The 19,292-nt window shown below is 37.7% G+C and overlaps 1 protein-coding gene across 1 annotated transcript in view; it reads left to right on the top strand.

Moving 5' to 3' along the window:
• The window catches only part of LOC126830641 (complement C3), a 76,304-nt gene that overhangs the window by 40,836 nt on the left and 16,176 nt on the right, over positions 1-19,292 (top strand). The window contains exons 16-30 of the mRNA XM_050561042.1: positions 1,010-1,084; positions 2,728-2,794; positions 4,580-4,721; positions 6,034-6,259; positions 7,720-7,935; positions 8,836-8,953; positions 9,700-9,801; positions 13,130-13,318; positions 13,759-13,834; positions 14,432-14,576; positions 15,402-15,494; positions 16,373-16,553; positions 17,368-17,564; positions 18,020-18,181; positions 18,811-18,977. Coding sequence (XP_050416999.1) covers positions 1,010-1,084; positions 2,728-2,794; positions 4,580-4,721; positions 6,034-6,259; positions 7,720-7,935; positions 8,836-8,953; positions 9,700-9,801; positions 13,130-13,318; positions 13,759-13,834; positions 14,432-14,576; positions 15,402-15,494; positions 16,373-16,553; positions 17,368-17,564; positions 18,020-18,181; positions 18,811-18,977 — 2,156 coding nt within the window. The remainder of the gene's footprint in view (positions 1-1,009; positions 1,085-2,727; positions 2,795-4,579; positions 4,722-6,033; positions 6,260-7,719; positions 7,936-8,835; positions 8,954-9,699; positions 9,802-13,129; positions 13,319-13,758; positions 13,835-14,431; positions 14,577-15,401; positions 15,495-16,372; positions 16,554-17,367; positions 17,565-18,019; positions 18,182-18,810; positions 18,978-19,292) is intronic.

Below are 19,292 nucleotides of genomic sequence, written 5' to 3'. Positions count from 1 at the left end.
TAGTCTCAAATGATATCTAAAGCAAATTTGATGATGCTGTTTAATTTACGTTTAAATACGTCGGCTATTAGGGCGGGGCAGTTACCATCTTCGAGTACCCGTTTTCCTCAACATTATTTTATTTGATTGGACTGGTCTTTGCACCCGATTCCTGGAAAAATGGATACTGGCTTAACTGTCAGTGAGTTCTTTAAAAAAGTTGTAGAATAATGCAAGGTACTATGATTAGCCCAGTTATCGTCACACATCTGTAGGTAACGAATCTCTATATTAAACAGAACACATTTTAGAAAAGTTAAATAAACTCTACAGTATACATATATTATATAGTATTACACGGTCACAATTGATGTTGTTATGTATAATGTTACCAATCCAAAGTTTGTTATGTGCACTCTTCAAACGAGAAGTGGTATCAGGTGCTCTATGCAATTGTCTTCAAGAATGAATTAGCATATCCTGCCCGTGTACGATACTCACCACTAATAAATACTCATAACATAATACCCAGATGAAAACCGAAATAGTTTTATACGCCTACATTGAAATGTATTCGTATTTTGCCGTCGTCTGTCGGTCTGGCGGTCCGTCCGTCTTGTGGACACTCTAGAGGCCAGAGTTAATATCCGATTGACTTTAAATTTATACATAGCGTTTAAGCCCACGAGACGAAGACGCCTATTGATGGTCAAGGATTTCCGATAATTACTGTCAGTAATATGGCCCCTGTAACGGCTCTAGAGGCTAAAGTTGATATCCGATTGACGAAGAATCCTATTAATTTGCAAGTATTTCCGATAATTACTGCCAGAGTTATGCCCCTTGATCACTTTGAAAAATCTTGTGGGGCGCTCTAGAGACTAAAGATAATATCCGACTGACTTTAAATTTTTACATGGTGTTTAATTACAGACAACCCTTGATAACTGCCGGGCGACTTAGCTACTGTGGGCTCATGTTGCCTGGCAACCTATCTTTTAAGTTTGGTTCTGTAATTAATTTTTTTTAGATGTTCTCCTTGCTGGGTAAACGTGATGCTGATTCTAAAATTGTACAAAGTAGACAAGCCAATAAAACATTTAAGGTGAGTTCGTAAGCCATGTGACCCAAACTCAAGCCCCCCCCCCCCCCACCTGCTGCAGTTGCTTTATCAAGTGTGCGCGTTGACCGTAAAACGAAAATTAATGAATTAACCTAGTAGTTGCAATTTTGTTCCGGCAGAATTCGACAGGAACAATAACTTCCTGGCATCCAAATTTATGGATGTGTGACAGTATTCGCCAGTGAGAAGTCGAATCCGAGACCACATTGGTTCGACCCGGTCCCAAAACAGTTACTCTTTACTTATCAGATAGAGTACTGTTGATACCACTGCTATAAATAACACAAATATTAGTTTCAATAATTATTATCCAGGTAACTAACCTTATTTGGAGTTCGGGATGGGGGTGGATGGTCGAATGGTTAGCATATGCGCGCTGCGCTGTATCATAGGTCTGTCATTGAGTCAACTGGCGGGGTTTCGAATCCCCGGTTGTACTTGACAAGGAGTAGGGTCGCCTGTCCAACCTCGTGGGGTTTCTCCGGGTCCTCCGGTTACCCCCCACTGCTAAAGACCCCTACGCGCAAACGAATTATTGAAATAAAATTGAACCATGTGTTAGTCCCGAAATGACCTAGTTTGTGTCGAGTGGACGTCAAACCCCATTTCTCTCTCTCTTTATTTGGAGTTCAAAATTATAAACCAAACAGAGATAAGAAATGGGATCTGTCGGAACACGACAACTTTAATTGCATGAGAGACTAATGAACATTTTCTGCTCAGGTTAAGCAAAAGATAAACAATTTAATTCGTCGAGACTTTGAAATGTGATAATGTGGATTCTAATTGAGGAACAATGTCCAAACTTGGTGCAGGTATGTTCGACAGTGAACTTTTTATCCGATGCTTATAAAAAAAGACCTAAGTATTCAAGTACTTAATGAGTGCCTTCCCTTTTATTTTGAGATTAAGGCAAGGGACATCATCCTTACTGTTCACTTCAATAAAACCTTAAGTATTCAAGTACTTAATTAATGAGTGCTATCTCTTTATTTTGGGATTAAGGCAAGGGACATCATCCTTACTGTTCACTTCAATAATAATAAGAATTAAACCAGCAATCTAAATCGCCAGTTCTTGAATGTAATGGAAATAGAATAAAACCCAGTTGACGCCCTACTCCACCGTCCAGGCTAATGGCGTCGGGTATACGTCATGCGGCTTGTCGGGCAGCGGCGTTTCTGTATACGCTTCATCAAATCCCAACTGTCAAGGATTCATGACGTGCACGCCAGCAAGTAGAACTCGCCCCACCCCCACCCCCCGGGCCCGTAGCCAGTTCATAAAATACGGTATTTTTTGCAGGGGCTAAGGATGTGGCCGGCTAAGAACGCTCCTAAGAAATCATTATTGTTGGCGAAGTATTGGGGGGGGGGGCTCCGCCGTGGCTACGGGCCCGCGCCCCCTCCAAATAATTAAAATCCTTTGCATTGCCAGATGCTGTGTCCTGTCTGATAAAGACTAGAGAAGCCTAGTCGAAATAAACAGTAATTGTTACAATATGTATATACTGTAGTAAATGCGCCAGTGCCAACCCAGCAAACCACCGTGACTCCCATATCATTTTTGGTGAACACTGACTGATACGTCGATTAGTGACTATATTTTACCATCATCTATTTCAGGAAAATGGTTTGCTATATTTTGATAATTTTCATCGAAAACATTATTCCGGCTACTCTCCCATTGGAGGTAGGTACTGTATAACACTTTTTATCGATAGCAAATAAAACGGGACAGGTACTTTAAAACCCGGGGTATAAGATAATACGGTCAATTGTATACACCCACATTTAAATGCCACCAGCCCAATGTATCCGTCTATAAAGACCCCACTTTGACAAATAAATCATGATTATGTTCCTGGAATGATGAAGTCTGTAGCAAACTTGGTTCAAAGACCATCGCTTGACAAATATTTATAGACTATGATTTTGTTTCCGAGATGAAGTCTGTAGCAAACTGGGTTTTAAAACCGACCTGTGCATCTTTCACCTTATAGGAAGGATGGCGCAACAATTGAAGTACCTTCCAATATTATATTTAACGGGAATGAATTTTCAGGAAAAATTTAAGGTAAGTTTTTAATGGGCACTAAATCGTAATTAACTGTGATATACTAGATGGGCTAGCTTTGAGAGACTTCTTTTTGAAACTTGCTTTTACTGTTAAAATGATTGATCTTATGTTCAGCACATTATCGCCAATGAGTTAGAAACGACACAAGTTTCTGCAAGATCGGTGCCAAAGCTCTCGATTGCGCACCAGAGACCTATCATATTCCTGACGCCCCGTAACAATCTGCGTCGTTTTTATCTTGTGGTTCCTCCAGAGATCACAATTTGTATCCAATTTAAAAAAAAACTATCACTGTTACACTATATTAATGATTGAGTTCGAATTTCATGAAAATAGGAGCGAAACTGTCGGAATAATGGCCCCTGGCTGTACGCAAATAGTGTTAAAGTATCATGGTTGTGGACCCTATAGAAGTTATAATGTTGGTCCGATTTTGATGAAACTTAAAACATGTGTGTATATCCTAAAGTTCTCGGTTCCTGTCGATATTTGCGCATATCGAATCGTAACTTCCTGGATTAAGACCACTGATTTTAGCTTTAGCTTGTGGACCCTCTAGAGATCACAGTTTTATAAACATCGTTTAAATATATCACCGATACACCCTAATAATGGCTGGGTTCGAATTTCGTAACAACCGGATCGAATCTGCCGGACAAAATGGCAGCTCATTGTACGCAAACAGTGTAAAAGTTTGTAATATCATGGTTGAGGATTTTGATGAAACTTAAAATATATGTTTATATCCCAAAGATCTCAATTCCCTTCGATATTCGCGCATATCAGATCATAATTATGACCCCTGATTGTTACGAAAAATCACATTTTTTAGCTTGTGGCCCCTCTAGCGGTTACAATTTTTATCCGATTTTAAAAACCGTTTCAATATATCACCGTTATAGATGAAGGTTGAGTTCGAATTTCGAAAAAATCAAAACGAAATTGCCCGAAAAAAATAGCTGTTCCTTGTACGCAAATAGTGTAAAAGTATGTAATACCAGGGCTGTGAACCTTGTACAGATCACATTTTTTTCCGATTTTCATGAAACTTAACATATCTTTATATCCCAATGATCTCGGTTCCTTTCGAGCATTTCAGATCACAACGTCTTGGATTATGGCCCCTGATTGCACGAAAAATCTCGTTTTTCTTTAGCTTTTTCTCTGTCCATTTCTTGCAAAATGTTGGCGTATCTTGCATGCCAGCCGCTTGTTGGAGTTATAACCCTTTCAGAATATTGTAGTTTGCAAGGGATTAAAGATGCTTCAAATAACTCTAATTTAGCCATTGAAATACGTTATTAAAGTGACTTCCTTAAAGTGTTTGTATTATTTAGTGTTTGCCTTACATTTCTAAAGCTCTTTCTGAAAGTGTATTATTGATGTTTTGCCTTTTAGGTCTTGGCTTTGAGGGGGTTTCTTATGCGAGGGATCCAATCATAAATGTTAACCGTGATGATTCTCTGGACCTAATACCCATAAAGAAGATAAGAAAATATTTTCCGGAGTCGTGGTACTTTGAAGATTTTACTCTATCTGAGTAAGTATACGTTTGTGTTGCTAAGTAAATATATTTATTTAATGGTTTACATCGATTCTAAATAATAAGGAGGGTTTGCTATCCAGCATGTGTGTTTCGTAATCTAGTAAACGTTTTACGCACCGTGTACAAGATTCTGACTTGCATAGTAGCGTATACCGATACCGTACTAGTCTGGAGGCTCAGTGCGGGGTGGGAGGTGTCCTTGAAATGGGCACAAAACCAGACCCGACTTTTCTAGAGTAAAATGTTGCGTAGAACACGATGTCGAGTGGTAATCAGTCCGTCGTTGGGGCGTTTACGAGATATTCGGGGTCAAATGGGTTCATTTGCACTGAAAGTGAATGCGCAGTCATTCTTGTATCATGAAAATAAGCTGAAAATGATCGAAAGTAATCACCATTTCAATAAAAATGTACACTTGCAAAATTCACCTTTGTTCTTTGTGACACCAGAGGTCAAAAGGTCACATTTTCCGTTTTAGCACTACGAAGATTTAAAGTAATAAATGTCAGCTAAAATATAAAAACTAAAGCGAAACCTGTTCTAATTAATAAATTTATCTTTAGGTGGTCTTAGCACCGAACTTTTACTTTGGAACGTCGAAAATGATCTTGCATAACAGAACCAAAACGCTTCTGAACCCGTTTCCAAAACAAGTAAAGACTGTAAAATCAAAATCTCTCCGCATTAGTTTTACAACGAATGCTATACATAATGATACTAGTTGTCTGAAAAAACAATTGAATAGTTTCATGACTGGACTCCAACTTGCAGGCCGCGTCACAAAGCCTGCCAAAATTTACCAATACGACATATATATATCCTGTGAACTACTATGTACAATGCATCCGTCCAACACTGAAACTATTCAATTGTTTTTCTGATAACTAGTATCATTGTGTATTACAATCGTTGTGAAAAAAATTCGGGAGAGATGGCGATTTGACAGTTTTTACGTATTTTTGAAACAGGTTTCAAAGTGTGTTGGTTCTGTTATGCAAGATCATTTTCGACGTTCCAAAGTAAAACTTCGGTACCAAGACCCCCTAAAGATAAATTTTAAATGTTCCTATTATTAATTAGAACAGGTTTTGCTTTAGTTTTTATATTTTACATTGACATTTTATTGCTTTAAATCTTCCTAGTCTATATCCGGTATCATTAGCCTGTTTCGTGCAGTCATGTATAAGACGTTACACCCCATTTGTTTTATTAGCAGTCAAATCAAAATCCATAAATACAACATGGCATAGCCAAACAAATGTGACAAGACAACTGACTAACAACTCTATTTCTTGTTTATTTCTAGCAAGGGTAGAGAGACTGTTCGTGTAACGTTGCCAGATTCAATAACTAAGTGGGTTGTATGGGCTGTTGGTCTGTCGTCAAATCGAGGTGTTTGTGTTGCTGAACCTCGAGAAATCACGGCTTATCAACCTGTTTTCATTCAACTCCATCTTCCTTATAAGGCTGTCCGGTTAGAACAGGTCAAGGTCACAGTCACCATGTTTAATTATAAAGATCATCCAATGAAGGTAATTACACCAAACTTGATAAATTTACTAATTTACTTTCGCGGGACATTTTTGGGTATATTAATTAGTGAAGCAAATGTCAAAATTCAGAAATAAATTGTAACTTCTGTGGGGAAGGAAATACACTCATGCGCTTCTCCTCGCCAGACCCAATTTTCACGCTTTCACCGTATCTCCGTATGTCCCAATATCACAAACCCATCAAGGCATGTCCTGTATATACGTAATCACATGTTCCTGATGACTTACTTAATCACAGAGCTTTTATCTTACCATCCCTGTCTACCCGTCAGTCTGTTGTCCACAATTTCTTATGAAATTCCTTATGAACACTAGGATTTATCTTGCATTTAGTAGTAGGATTCGGGTTACCTATACTGGATGTAACACGAGATAAAGATTCCGAATCACCTACGAATATATTCAGTAAAGATATGTTAGTCCCAAAATGTACTTATGTGTGTTGGGTGGAGGTTAGGATTTGAGGATAGCACGGATTATTCCTCAAGTTTGTCGTTAGATAAATAGCATCCGACAGACTGTCCTTGGTAATCGTCAGCTATTGGTGCGCTACTCCTTTCATAATTTCTATAAGTTGTCCTAATCCCTTTTTATACGCCCACATGGAAATGTGGTTGTATATTGCCGTCGCCTCCGTCGGCCGTCGATCGGCCCGTCGTCCACAATTTCTCGTGAACCCCCTACAGACTACATTTATCATCTGATTGTTTTGAAATTGATATATGTTGTTTACATTCATGAGATCAAGATAATTTAAATAATTTCCGTTAATTTCGTCTGGAGTTGTTGCACCCTGTGAACGTTGTAACGACAAAAGATATCATCCGATCTGTATAGAATTTATATTCATCATTTAAATTAGTGAAACGAAGAAGGATATTGAATGTCAACGATTTCTATTATTTATGTCTAGAGTTATGGTTCTTATATCACTTTGTTAACCCTTGTGAACGCTTGAACAACGAAAGTTATAATTTGATCTGTATGAAATTTGTATGCATCATTTGAATTACTGAAACGAAGAAGCCGATTGAATTCCACCAATTACTTCCATAGTTAAGGTCCTTGTTTCAGTTTTCAGAACCTTGTAAATCCCCAAACCACGAAAATTATAATCTGATCTGTATGAAATTGTCGTGTAAATGCCCCCCCCCCCCCTTACCTACAAAAAAATAAATACGCGAGAACCCTTGTCGACCTCACGGACGATTTAGCTGCTGTGGGCGTATGTTTTGTTGCCTGGCAACCTATCTTGAAATTATTTGAAAGCTACAAACAATTCTTTTTAATTGGCCAACGTTTAGATATTTGTGAATTAATCGTCTGTGACAGAAAACGTTGTGATGATCGCGACAGATGGTTTACTAACGAGAGATTAGGCAATAAATAACCCTTGGTGTAGACAGGCCTTTAAACTCACTTTCTTTTTATGTTTTAAGGTTAAGATAAACTACACTGGAGACGTTAGCTTGTGTTTACCAAATCGTATGTCCACAATTAAAACAACTCTTAAAGCAAAAAAATCCCGGTCAACCAATTTCTTCATCATACCCTTAAAAACTGGAGATCTTACTATCCGTGTTGGGGTGTGGGACATTACGAATCGTAATAAAGAAAATCTTGTTGATGTGGTGGAAAAGCAGCTTTATGTGGTGGTGAGTTATTTCTCTTCGTTATTAGTCAAGCTGAAGTAGATAATAGGGCGATTGCATTGTAAAAGCCAAATCTGTCTTATTGCAGGTCTTTTTACTGGCTTCACAAATTACATAAATTATTGATTAGGCCTTTACACACATGACAAGTCCATAATGAACTCTCTAGATCCCCGGATGGCCGTAGTATTTAATGGATTAGAACATCCGCGTCGTTTAATAATTTAATATTAAGATGGAAAATCGAGAATTGTTATCCTAGTAATGCTATTCTTGTCAAAACTTCAAACATTCATACAATCAGCTCTTTCTCCAATTCTTTAAGAGTTTTGAATAAAATACAACTTTCATGTAAAATCATACGTTTCCTGGCGTTACATTTCTGATGTGAGTTGAAAGTACAGTTAAAATGTCGGCATCAATTATTGCTCTTGACGGATATGACTGTTGTGTTTGTACTCATATTCATTCTAAAAAGCTGATGCACAATACACAGACCCAGACACAATATACAGACCCCATAAGCCACACTACACAGACCCTAAGTCACAATATGCAGACCCCCTAAGTCACAATATGCAGACCCCCTAAGCCACACTACACATACCCTCAGCCACAATGTACAGACCCCCTAAGCCACACTACACATACCCTAAGCCACAATGTACAGACCCCCTAAGACACAATATCCAGACCCAAAAGTCACAATACACAGACCCATAATCCCAAAACATGCTTTTACGCTGGAAAAACAAAATACGAGAAGCTGAAGAGTCCTATTATAGAGAGCATGTCGCCTTTCCCTGTATCATCTAATTTAGAAAAGAATTACCAAATTTAATATTGATATTTATTTTCGCATCGTAACGCTTTACGAACATATGTAAAATTGGTTTATTACAGCCTGAAGGAAAAAGATTGAGGAAAACAATAACATTTGCTCTCGATCCGGAAGGCAACAAAATAAGTAGAAATACAAAATCTACTGAAATAAACATTAGTGATACGCCCACCATTAATCGTAAGTTTAGTTATTCTTATCAGGCAGGTGATCCTACTGCTTGTCACGGACAGATGTAGGATCGAAACCACGCCACTTGATTCAATGATAGACAGTATGGTCTAAGACATTTCGGCCACCCAACCCCCCAGAGACCAAAGAATAAGTAATCCAATTACCAATTCATTCTTGTTGATGTAACCAATTCATTAACATTTTCTGCCCATAATAAATCATCTCGTCATTGACCAAATGGGAGATATGAAGGAAAAATCTTATGTTAATTACCAAAGAAGAGGAATGGTTTAAATTATGTTCTTCGGTCAAAAGCTGTAATTTGTATGGTATGCCAGATGAATTACGCCATTAAGCTAGGATTCAGTATGTATGTAGTTTGTATAGTATGCACTGTTTAACGTACTGCATGAAATGCCCTATTCCGACAAGGAATTAATTTCGTTTTGGACCTTGATGCAACAACGAAAAAAAACAAACTTTTTTATACGTCATATGGCGGAAATTTGCCCGTCGTTGTGTCTGCTGGTCACCCCCATGAGTATAGTAAATACACATTACACTGGTCGAAATATGACGTATACATGAAATCCCTGCCAGCAATTTTCAATAATTTTCTTATTTCATCCATACGCAAACATAGAATCATAGCCTGTCTGATGGTAAATACAATAATCGGGGCTATTTTCACAAAAATATAATTGCATGTAAAATGAATGAAGAATTTATTGTATTCCATTGTTTTGATCTAGATACACTTAACGTAGGAGAAAATACACAAAAGACAGAAGTTGATTTAGCACTGCCAGTAGAAATAATACCAGGAACTGAAGATTGTGCTATTCAGGCGTGTGGTAAGCTTTATATCTCATAACTGTCCATTTATACTTTTATTATATCACAACCATCCATTTTATACTTTTATTGCATCATAACTATCCATTTATACTTTTATTATATCATAGCTATCCATTTTATACTTTGATTATATCATAACTGCCCATAATTGTATACTTTTATCAGAACTGTCCATTTTATACTTTTATTTTACCAGAATTGCCCATTTTATCATAACTGTCCATTTTATGCTTTTCTTATATCAGAACTGTCCATTTTATACTTTCATTATATCACACTTATCCATTATATACTTTGATTACTGTCTTTATGTCAGGTTATGGATGACAACACTGGTTTAAATCTCATATAATACTTTTATTGTTCTTCAAACATATCATGTACAAAACCTCTTAACGTTAAAGACCCCATAATCAACTTGGGTTGAGGGAGCCATGTTCTAGATTGGCTTGGCACGAGTGTGCAAACCCCCACACGCTCTCCCTCGCCCGTCTCGTCCCTGATCTCGTTTCCATTCTGGGTTTATAAATCCTTCTCGACAAAGGATCTCATTACACATCTGGCTTCTGCATCATATCAGATTTAACATTCAGTACAGTTTGCTTATAAGACAAAGGACATTAAATAAAATAGGCCAGCCATAACTGTATATTATGGTAATGACTAATGAATGCCATCGGGACCACCAAGGGTGTTAATCGCCGACATTAGAATATTATAATCTATTCTGCTTCCATGTGTCAAGATGGCACAAAAGTACCTATAACATCTGTCATTATGTAACATTATATCATAACTATCCGTTTAATGCGACGATATTTCAATGTTGGCCAATCTGATTAAAATACAGATCTATATTTTGTTTCGTTTTTTATACTTTCGATGGCCTACACTACATGAAGACCTGACCGGTTGTATCGATAGGTCGCGTCAGAGGTCATACGACCGACTTTTGACCTATGATGTCAGACATTTGATTAACCAATCAACATTGATGTTGCTAGTGGATTACCCACAGTTCCGTGCAAAACGGGTCTAAAGCTCACAAACCGTAACAGGTCATTTCATTGGCTAATACCTCACACCATCCAGAACACGTCTATGATAACAACTCTTCCAGATCCTAGTGTAGTAAAGACAAGTCAAACGAAATTTTGAACTATAAAAAACGAAAGGAAGTAGGATCTGTGTTTTAATAAGATTGAGTGTTGGCGTATTATATGTCGTCACCCTGTCTGGCGGTCCGTCGTTCCACCAACAACTGGCTTGGCTTGTAAACGCACCAGAGGCTACAATTTTAGACGGATTCTTTTCAAATTTGTGAAGCATCGTGTTCATGAGAGGACGGACTCTATTGATTGTCAGCGTTCTACGACTTTCTGTTCCGTAATTAATTTATTACTCTCCACTCCGAGCTACCCCTATACATCAAATTTCAGCCTCGGGACAGCTCTAGTATCAGGGGCGTACATAACGATTTTGTTTGGGGTGGGGGGGTGTTTAGCCAAAATGCGACCGACTGATGTCCATACTCCTAGTACGAGTGACGCAGTCAGGAGCCGAGCACCACAGGTGCGAGTTTTGTAGGGGCCATGTGCAGTAGCGGATCTAGATAGGGTGGGGGTCCAAATCTAGGTCGCCGCCTCAGCCACAATCCCACCCCACAATGAATGTCAACAAAATACTGGCTATAACATTAAGCGTCCCGGTAGAACATAGATGGTATTGTATAATTATATAGTTGTTTGCCGATCATTGTCTCGCTGAAAGCAGTTTTATTTAAGTTGACATAAAGTTTATGTCATATATAATTGTGCTTATAATACTGAGCAACCTGAAATTTTTTTGAAACATTGAGTCAATATCTTTGCATTTGAGGTCATTGCTGGGAAAAATTCTTGTGGACGAGAGGACCAGAAATGTGAGTCAATTAGACAAAATCTCGAGATCTGCCCCTGTCAATTCCGCCTGTTTTGCAAGAGTTGACAGAACTTTTGTATAGTCTGACGCCCCACGACCCACACACCAGTGCCATTGGTACTACTAACATAACTAGGCAGTTCAGTATAACCGTGAATATGATAGTGCTGAGGCAGTATAAGACAACAGAGGAGTGGAAGAATGATGTTATAATGGAATTGAGTGCCGTAGGCGCGAAAATATTTCAGATGTGTAACCGAGCTTTTCATTTTTGGGACTGGGCCTGACAATTTTAGTCAATGTCATGGCAAATGGATCCAGATTCTCGTTAACGAGAGGATAAGAAATGGGACAGAATCTTGAGGCCTATCTGTCAATGTCGCCTGTTTTGTGAGAGTAGAACTAACAATTCTACAGTCTTTTGACCCACGACTCACTCACTAGTGGTACTACTAACTGGGCGATTCACTGTAACTGTGAATATGATAGTGATGAGATAGTATAAGACAGAGAAGGAGTTGAAGAATGATGGCATAATGGAATTGAGCGCCGATATGTAACTGAGCTTTTAATTTTTGAGGACTGGGCCTGAGGGCACTTTACCTCAATGGGGCGCTTACTTGGTCTCTGAAATGCCCTGGACTTTGGGGAGAGATTTTGCAGAATTCTGATGGTCAGAAAACACCCCATTAATTCATTTAGTCTAAGACCGACTGCGGTGAGCACTTTTTTTTGAGACCGACTATTTCTTTGCCATGGGGTGAAAAACATTTTTTTCAAACATGATAAGTTGACAAGGTTATTTTATACTAAAGTTTTGCGTGAATAGTGTGACGTGTGCAGTGAGCACTTATTTTGATACCGACTGCTGATATCTTACGACCGAATGTACCGATTTTGCGACCGACTAGTATTTGGGATCTATTCTGGCATTATTTGTTTACCTCATTAATTCATTAAGACGGCGATGCATAATTTTGAGACCGACTGCAGTGACTGCACTTATTTTGAGACCGACTATTTTTCTCCCTGGGGGAAATTTTGTTCTTAAGACCTACATACTCACAACAGAATAAGAGTGAAACACATCATTTTTTCAAATATGATAAATTGACATGGTTATTTTATACTAAAGTTTTGCATGAGTAGCGTGACGTGTGCAGTGAGCACTTATTTTGATACCGACTGCTCTTATTTTGCGACCGACTGCACTGATTTTGCGACCGACTAATTTTTTTCCTGGGGGGGGTGTACCCCCCCCCCCCCACATTTACGCCCCTGTCTAGTATAGCCGCCAACCCTGAACAGACAAACAGAGAGACAAACTACTGTCACAAATATTGTTCAATGACTTATGTTACTTTACGTTACGTTACGTTACTTTATATGCTATAATTATTGCAGGGGATTTAATGGGTGATATTATAACTGGTGCTATGGCTGGCAAAGGTAACATTTTTGTTTCATCGTTTCACATGGCTGAAGAAGTTATCGGCAATATGGCTCCTGTTGTTCACGCTCTTCAATACCTCAACTCATCTGCCCTATTAAATAAAAAAATGTTCTTAAAGGGTCGAAACTATATAACGCAAGGTAAGTTTTCCCGTTCATGTTAAAACTTTTAGAAAATTGAACCAATGTTTTTTCCGTTAGTGCTCACATTCTTAAGCTTATGTTAGTACAGAATTTCAATTTTTATAAACGATTCCGTAACTTTCGAGTTCCTGTTTGCCCAAGCATCTCTTATGGACTATATCTAGACAAAAGTTTGTTGCTGAAATCCTGTTACGTCCCAAATTACCGCCATGAATATTTAGAAAAGTATGTGCGAAACGTGATCATACGCTGCGCTGCGCACACTAATTATCCCTTAATGATATGCTAATGCGAACTAATCGTCTGTCAATCTTACGGTTGGCACCAATGTGTTTCCTGTGAGCTTACTAATTACTTTATGGTCATGATTTATGGGAAGAATTAAACTTTTAGACTACCTATATAGAAATACCCACATTTATTGATACATCTTACAGGAATTACCAGACTGATGAAATTCAGGAATAAAAATGGTAGCTATAGTTTATATGAAGATTCACCCCCTATAACTTGGTAGGTACAGGTAGTCTTATTTAAATCTATCTACATTCCTAAGAATATTCTGGACAATTCACCAGATCCTTGCCCAAATATTGCATGGGTTGTGACAGGTGTTCTACAGGAGAATTCAGAGCCAAGAACGGTGTTAAAGTGTGAAGCATTGGTCAATTGTAACATTGTCACATTCAGCCTATTGGAAATGATCGTCAAAATAGTTCATAGTTCTTGTGTAACTGTAATTGGGGAATGGCCGTGACTATTCGATACCTCTTGTAACTGTTGCTAAGGGATGATTAAAACACACAGGAGCTACCTGAAAAATACTATTGTCACTATACATAGGTTTATCCATACACAAGGTGATAGCTAGTCATGAAGTATTTATCAACACCCTCTGACAAATGGGCGTTGGTATGTCTTTGAAAATCTAGCACAGGTTTCTAAGAGCCGTCCGCAGTTTTAGTTACTACAATATATCTTGGATATAAAAGACAGGGATTCTACCTTCCTTCAGATTATCTTTGCAGTATACGACTTGCCCCGCAGTCTTCTGTTATGCTCTTTAAACGATATTTTTAAATGGCCTTTCTACTAAATTTCTATTTGTAGGTTAACATCTTTGGTATTAAAAACATTGTGTCATGCCAAGGATCTGAGTTACGTGGATAAGGAACTCATTAATACTGGTTTTCTATGGTTGTTAGATCAGGTAGATGAAGAAGGGCGACCAGCAAACGACCAGATAACTCCAGAGGTAACGAACACTCAGTAATTACTTACTGTAGATAATTCTTATAGCACGTTCGTGCTAAATGTGATTACATCTGATTGTAAGGTTGTGCTAAATGTGATTACATCTGATTGCAGGTTTGTGCTAATATAATGATTACACCTGATTACAAGTTTGTGCTAAATATGAATCCCAGGGCCTATTTTAACGTACCTACAGACACGAACGTGCCTCTGGATTCATATGTCCGTGCTTTGACAATCTGAAATCGTGCTTTGAAAAAATTCTATGTAGCCTTGTGAATCTGGCAAGATTGTATGGGGAAACGTAGCTGTCATTATGATCATCGACCACTTTCAATTTCTATTTCAAAAGTTTTGTATTGTTCGCGTATTCCCACCACCACCTAAAGCGCGAAAATTACATAGCAAAACATCGTCAGGTGCCCTTGGGTCGACTTTGGATGCTTCTTTGGACTGTTGGTACTGAAACACGATTATAAATATTTTAATTCTTTTGTATTTCGGTTATAAAAGTGTAAGCGTGACATCATGTTATCGGAAATCAAATTCTGGAATTTTCACGCAACCCCAAAACACCGGACACCGTGTTTCGCCAATAAAACTTTAAAATAGGCCCCGTTGAATCCTATTGCGCTAATTTTGCGTTTCCGTCAGACCATCTTAAAGGCAATAGTGCTTCGCTTTATGATGAATTGAAGGAATACCATTTACCTAATAGCACGTTAAAGGGCATTTTAAAATTGGATCATGTGCAAACGAAAAGTTCGCAAACACTTAGAGCCGACACTTGTATCATATCATAACTCTACATGTCTTTTCTTCACAGGATTCCCATGAATATGCTGTTATGCTAGCAGCCGAGATATTGATTGCTTTAAAGGAGTGTGAGGCTAAGGACATGTTAAAAGAAGAGTATTTTGTAAGTAGATAGTTGATATATTCTGCTGCCATGTAAGCCTTGAAACAGGCATTATGCAAGAGCTAAATCTGTCCATTGTAGGTCTTTCTTTAGGTCTTAAATCATAAACAACTCTTAATGCCATCGGATGGGTCCTATTTTAATTAGGTTAGAACTGTTCGACCATTTAATGATTTGATTTAAAAATGATGAAGTGAGGCTAAGCCTCGAACAACACGTGCGGCGGTTATAATCAGTACACACCTCTTTTCGAACCTTAAAGGGCTAATATCTTCACTCAGAATAAAATATATTCATTTTGCATTATCTATTTTTGAACTAGTTTCGCAAGAACGAAATAATTATATAAGACTGGAATTGTGTACTTAGGGGGCTCCGTATGATTGCATGGAATAAAACATTTGAGCCAGAATTGTTAAATTGGAAAGGTGCCGGGGGACATTTTTGTATACGCCCACGTTGAAATGAGCTTAGTATGTTCGCCACCCCTGGTCAGAGTTCATAAGCGGCCAAAGTTATCATCTGATTGACTAAACTTTTATACATAGTGTTTATGACCATAGTGTTTATGTGTTTATGCCCATAGTGTTTATGCCCATAGTGTTTATGTTTCCATTGAATTGACAACTATTTTTTATGTTCCTAAAATGAAGACCCCTATTCATTTTTAATGATTTTCGATAAACTGTCAGATGTATGGCTCTTAGTGAAGTAAAAGAGTTCTTGTGTGTGCTCTAAACGGGAATTGGAATAAGAGTATGCCTCATAACAGACTGGCAATTGCAATGTGTTTATTAGCGCAACAGGAGCCAAAAAATAATACGTTACAGACCATTTCATTTCAAATTCATTAACAATATAATAATTGTGAATTATAGGAAGATTTATTAGGTCTAGAGATCCGTATGTTGTCATTCATCGAAGAAAATATCGACAACGTCAGTAATTCTATGGCTTTATCTAAAATGGCGTATGCCCTTCAGTTGTCAGATAGCCCAGATGTTGACTGTGTCGTTAAGAAGATGGTCCGAGCTGGAAAATCCTCTTCCGGTGAGCACGGTAAGAATTCAATCAATTTAATTTAAAATTTAGTCGGTTACAATGAAGACATTATTCCGTTATATAGCGAAGTCATTAATCCGTCATATAGAAAAAACATTATTCCGTTATATAACGAAGTCATTAATCTGGCATATAGAGAAGATATTATTCGGATACAATGAAGACATTATTCCATTATATAGTGAAGTGAATATTCCGTCATATAGAGAAGACATTATTCAGTTACAAGAAAGACATTATTCCGTTATATAGCGAAGTCATTAATCCGCCATATAGAGAAGACATTATTCGGTTACAATGTTATTTCGTTATATACTGATGTCAATCAATATTCCGTCACATAGAGAAGACAGTATTCAGTTACAATGAAGACATTATAAGTATAGTGTGGACGTTATTCCATTAATTATGGTAATTATGGTGAAGACATTCCGTTACATTGTGGTGTCATTATTCCGTAATATGACGAATTCATAATAGTGAAGTCATCATAAAGGGAAGACATTATTCCATTATATAGAGGAGACATTATTTCATTAAATGGTGGGAACATTATTTTATTAAATGGTGATGACAATATTCCGTTATACGGCGGCTACATTATTCCATTATATAGGGAAGACATTATTCCGTTATGCGGAATAATGTCCACCAGACACAAGAAAGGGCGTAATAGCAGTCGAATAATGAAATAAATGATGAATGTAGGTTAACTATTCTTTATTTTGTTGTAGCGTGTTGTCATTTTAATTGATAGTTATATGTCTCTTACTTAACAATAGTTTTTGATATTTGACTATTTCTGTTTCAGGTGTAACTTACTGGACAGAACATCGTGTGTCTGATGGTAAACCATACTGGTATCGTCAAAGTGCTGATGCCTTTTCTATTGAATCAACGGCTTATGCACTGCTTGTGTACATCCGCCATAGAAAACTAGATCCCCACTCATTAGCCGATTGGTTGATTCGTCAGAGAAATGCTCATGGTGGATTTGTTAGTCCTACAGTATGTTGATCGTTGTTTTGTTTTGCAAATTCACATGATAAGTTACCCTGAGAGTTGTGGGCCCTAGAGTAGTCATGTTATTTTGGATGTGTTTGATAGAAGCTAATGTAATCGAAGTCATTTATACGTAGGCCTGATGGGGGTTTCTTTGGCCATCGGTACATAGGCCTAGTGCGGCTTTCTTGGGCCCTCGATACACAGAGGTTTTCATGAACCTTCGCCACATAGGCCCAATGTGGCTTTCTTGACAACATCACATCGGGGGTTTATGATGCTACCGTCACATTATTAACTGCTAAATTAAAGACAAGATTTGTGGGCTAATCAATGTATTGGTGGACATTTCATAACCAAGGAAATGCAGCTTACATATTTCCAAATGTCTGGCAGTATAATTAATTATTATGCAGCGTCGGTCATGAAAATGATGATATGTTTTATTATTACTTTAATAGGATACAGCGATAGCAATTCAGGCCTTGGCAGAATTCTCCTCATTAAAACATTCACCTACAACAGATCTTCGTCTTGAGATATCATCAGACTCATCTATAAATTATAATCACGTGATTGCCTTTAATCAAGAAGATGCTATTGATCTGAAATATCTAATGGATGTAAGTATGTTAAAATTATTTGGAAGTCATTTAAAGGAGCTAAATCGCTAATATTTGGGACCAAGAAATGGACACAAAAGGTCGCAAGTTATACAATAATTAAATATCAATGTATATAAACTGATTTCAAATCAGTTATGTTCGGCAAAATACGCCAGAAGTCTCAATCGAATGGCAATCTCCAAATAAGAATATGGGTCACCGTTTGACATGACTTCTGAAATATGTCGAGCCTCGTTCTTCCAGTCCCTTGTTATAAATGGCACTGAAAAGCATTATGGTACACGATTTGTGTACCAATGGTAAAATGTTTATTTTGTCTTACATACTGGATATCTTTCCCGGTAAGATCACAACATCAATGTTGATTTAAATTGACAAATAATTCATGTTTTCAATGTCGAAGACTTTGGATGATATTGACTTAGAGACTTAGATTCTTTAAACTCTCAAAAAATACAGTGGCTAGGCCTCGTAGAGACCTGGAAAGGGCCCATTGATTTTTGATAGATTTTAATAATCACGTAAAATATCTAAACACTAAAATAATATTGATATATTAAACCCAATCGGGCTCTTGTTTTACTTCTCTACTTTTGATAACTCTGATTATATTCATCTTAATTAAGGTTCCTGTAGGAGAAAAGATTAATCTTAAAACTAATGGAACCGGTTTGGGACAGGTTCAAATTAACGTAGCTTATAATGTCCCTACGGCACCAAATGATAACTGTATGTATGAACTCAAAGTAACGAGAAAAAGGGCACGTATACCAAGGGAAAAAAAAGACAACGAGTAAGTATGGAATAGAAGTTTTGTTTATATGTTATCATCATTCATCGTTCACAATTTTTTGTGAACATTATATAGTCTTTGTTTAGTATCCGATCTTTTTAAGATCTAGAAACGGTTTTTCATCAGTGAGAAGTATTATTTTAGCAACCTCTATTGTCTACTACCAGATCGATAGGCCTAATTTCCCTTGACCGCTTGACAAACGGCGATCACTCGGCAGACTCCGGTACCCAACATCTAGCCTCGGCTGTATGATGGTAAGTGATATGTAGCTACACCCATACAATTCCGGTGCCTCCTACCGGTGTACTTATT

Source organism: Patella vulgata, chromosome 8 (assembly GCF_932274485.2).
Source record: "Patella vulgata chromosome 8, xgPatVulg1.2, whole genome shotgun sequence".
In the NCBI taxonomy this organism is placed as follows: domain Eukaryota; kingdom Metazoa; phylum Mollusca; class Gastropoda; family Patellidae; genus Patella; species Patella vulgata.
This window is presented reverse-complemented; position numbering and strand designations above follow the sequence as displayed.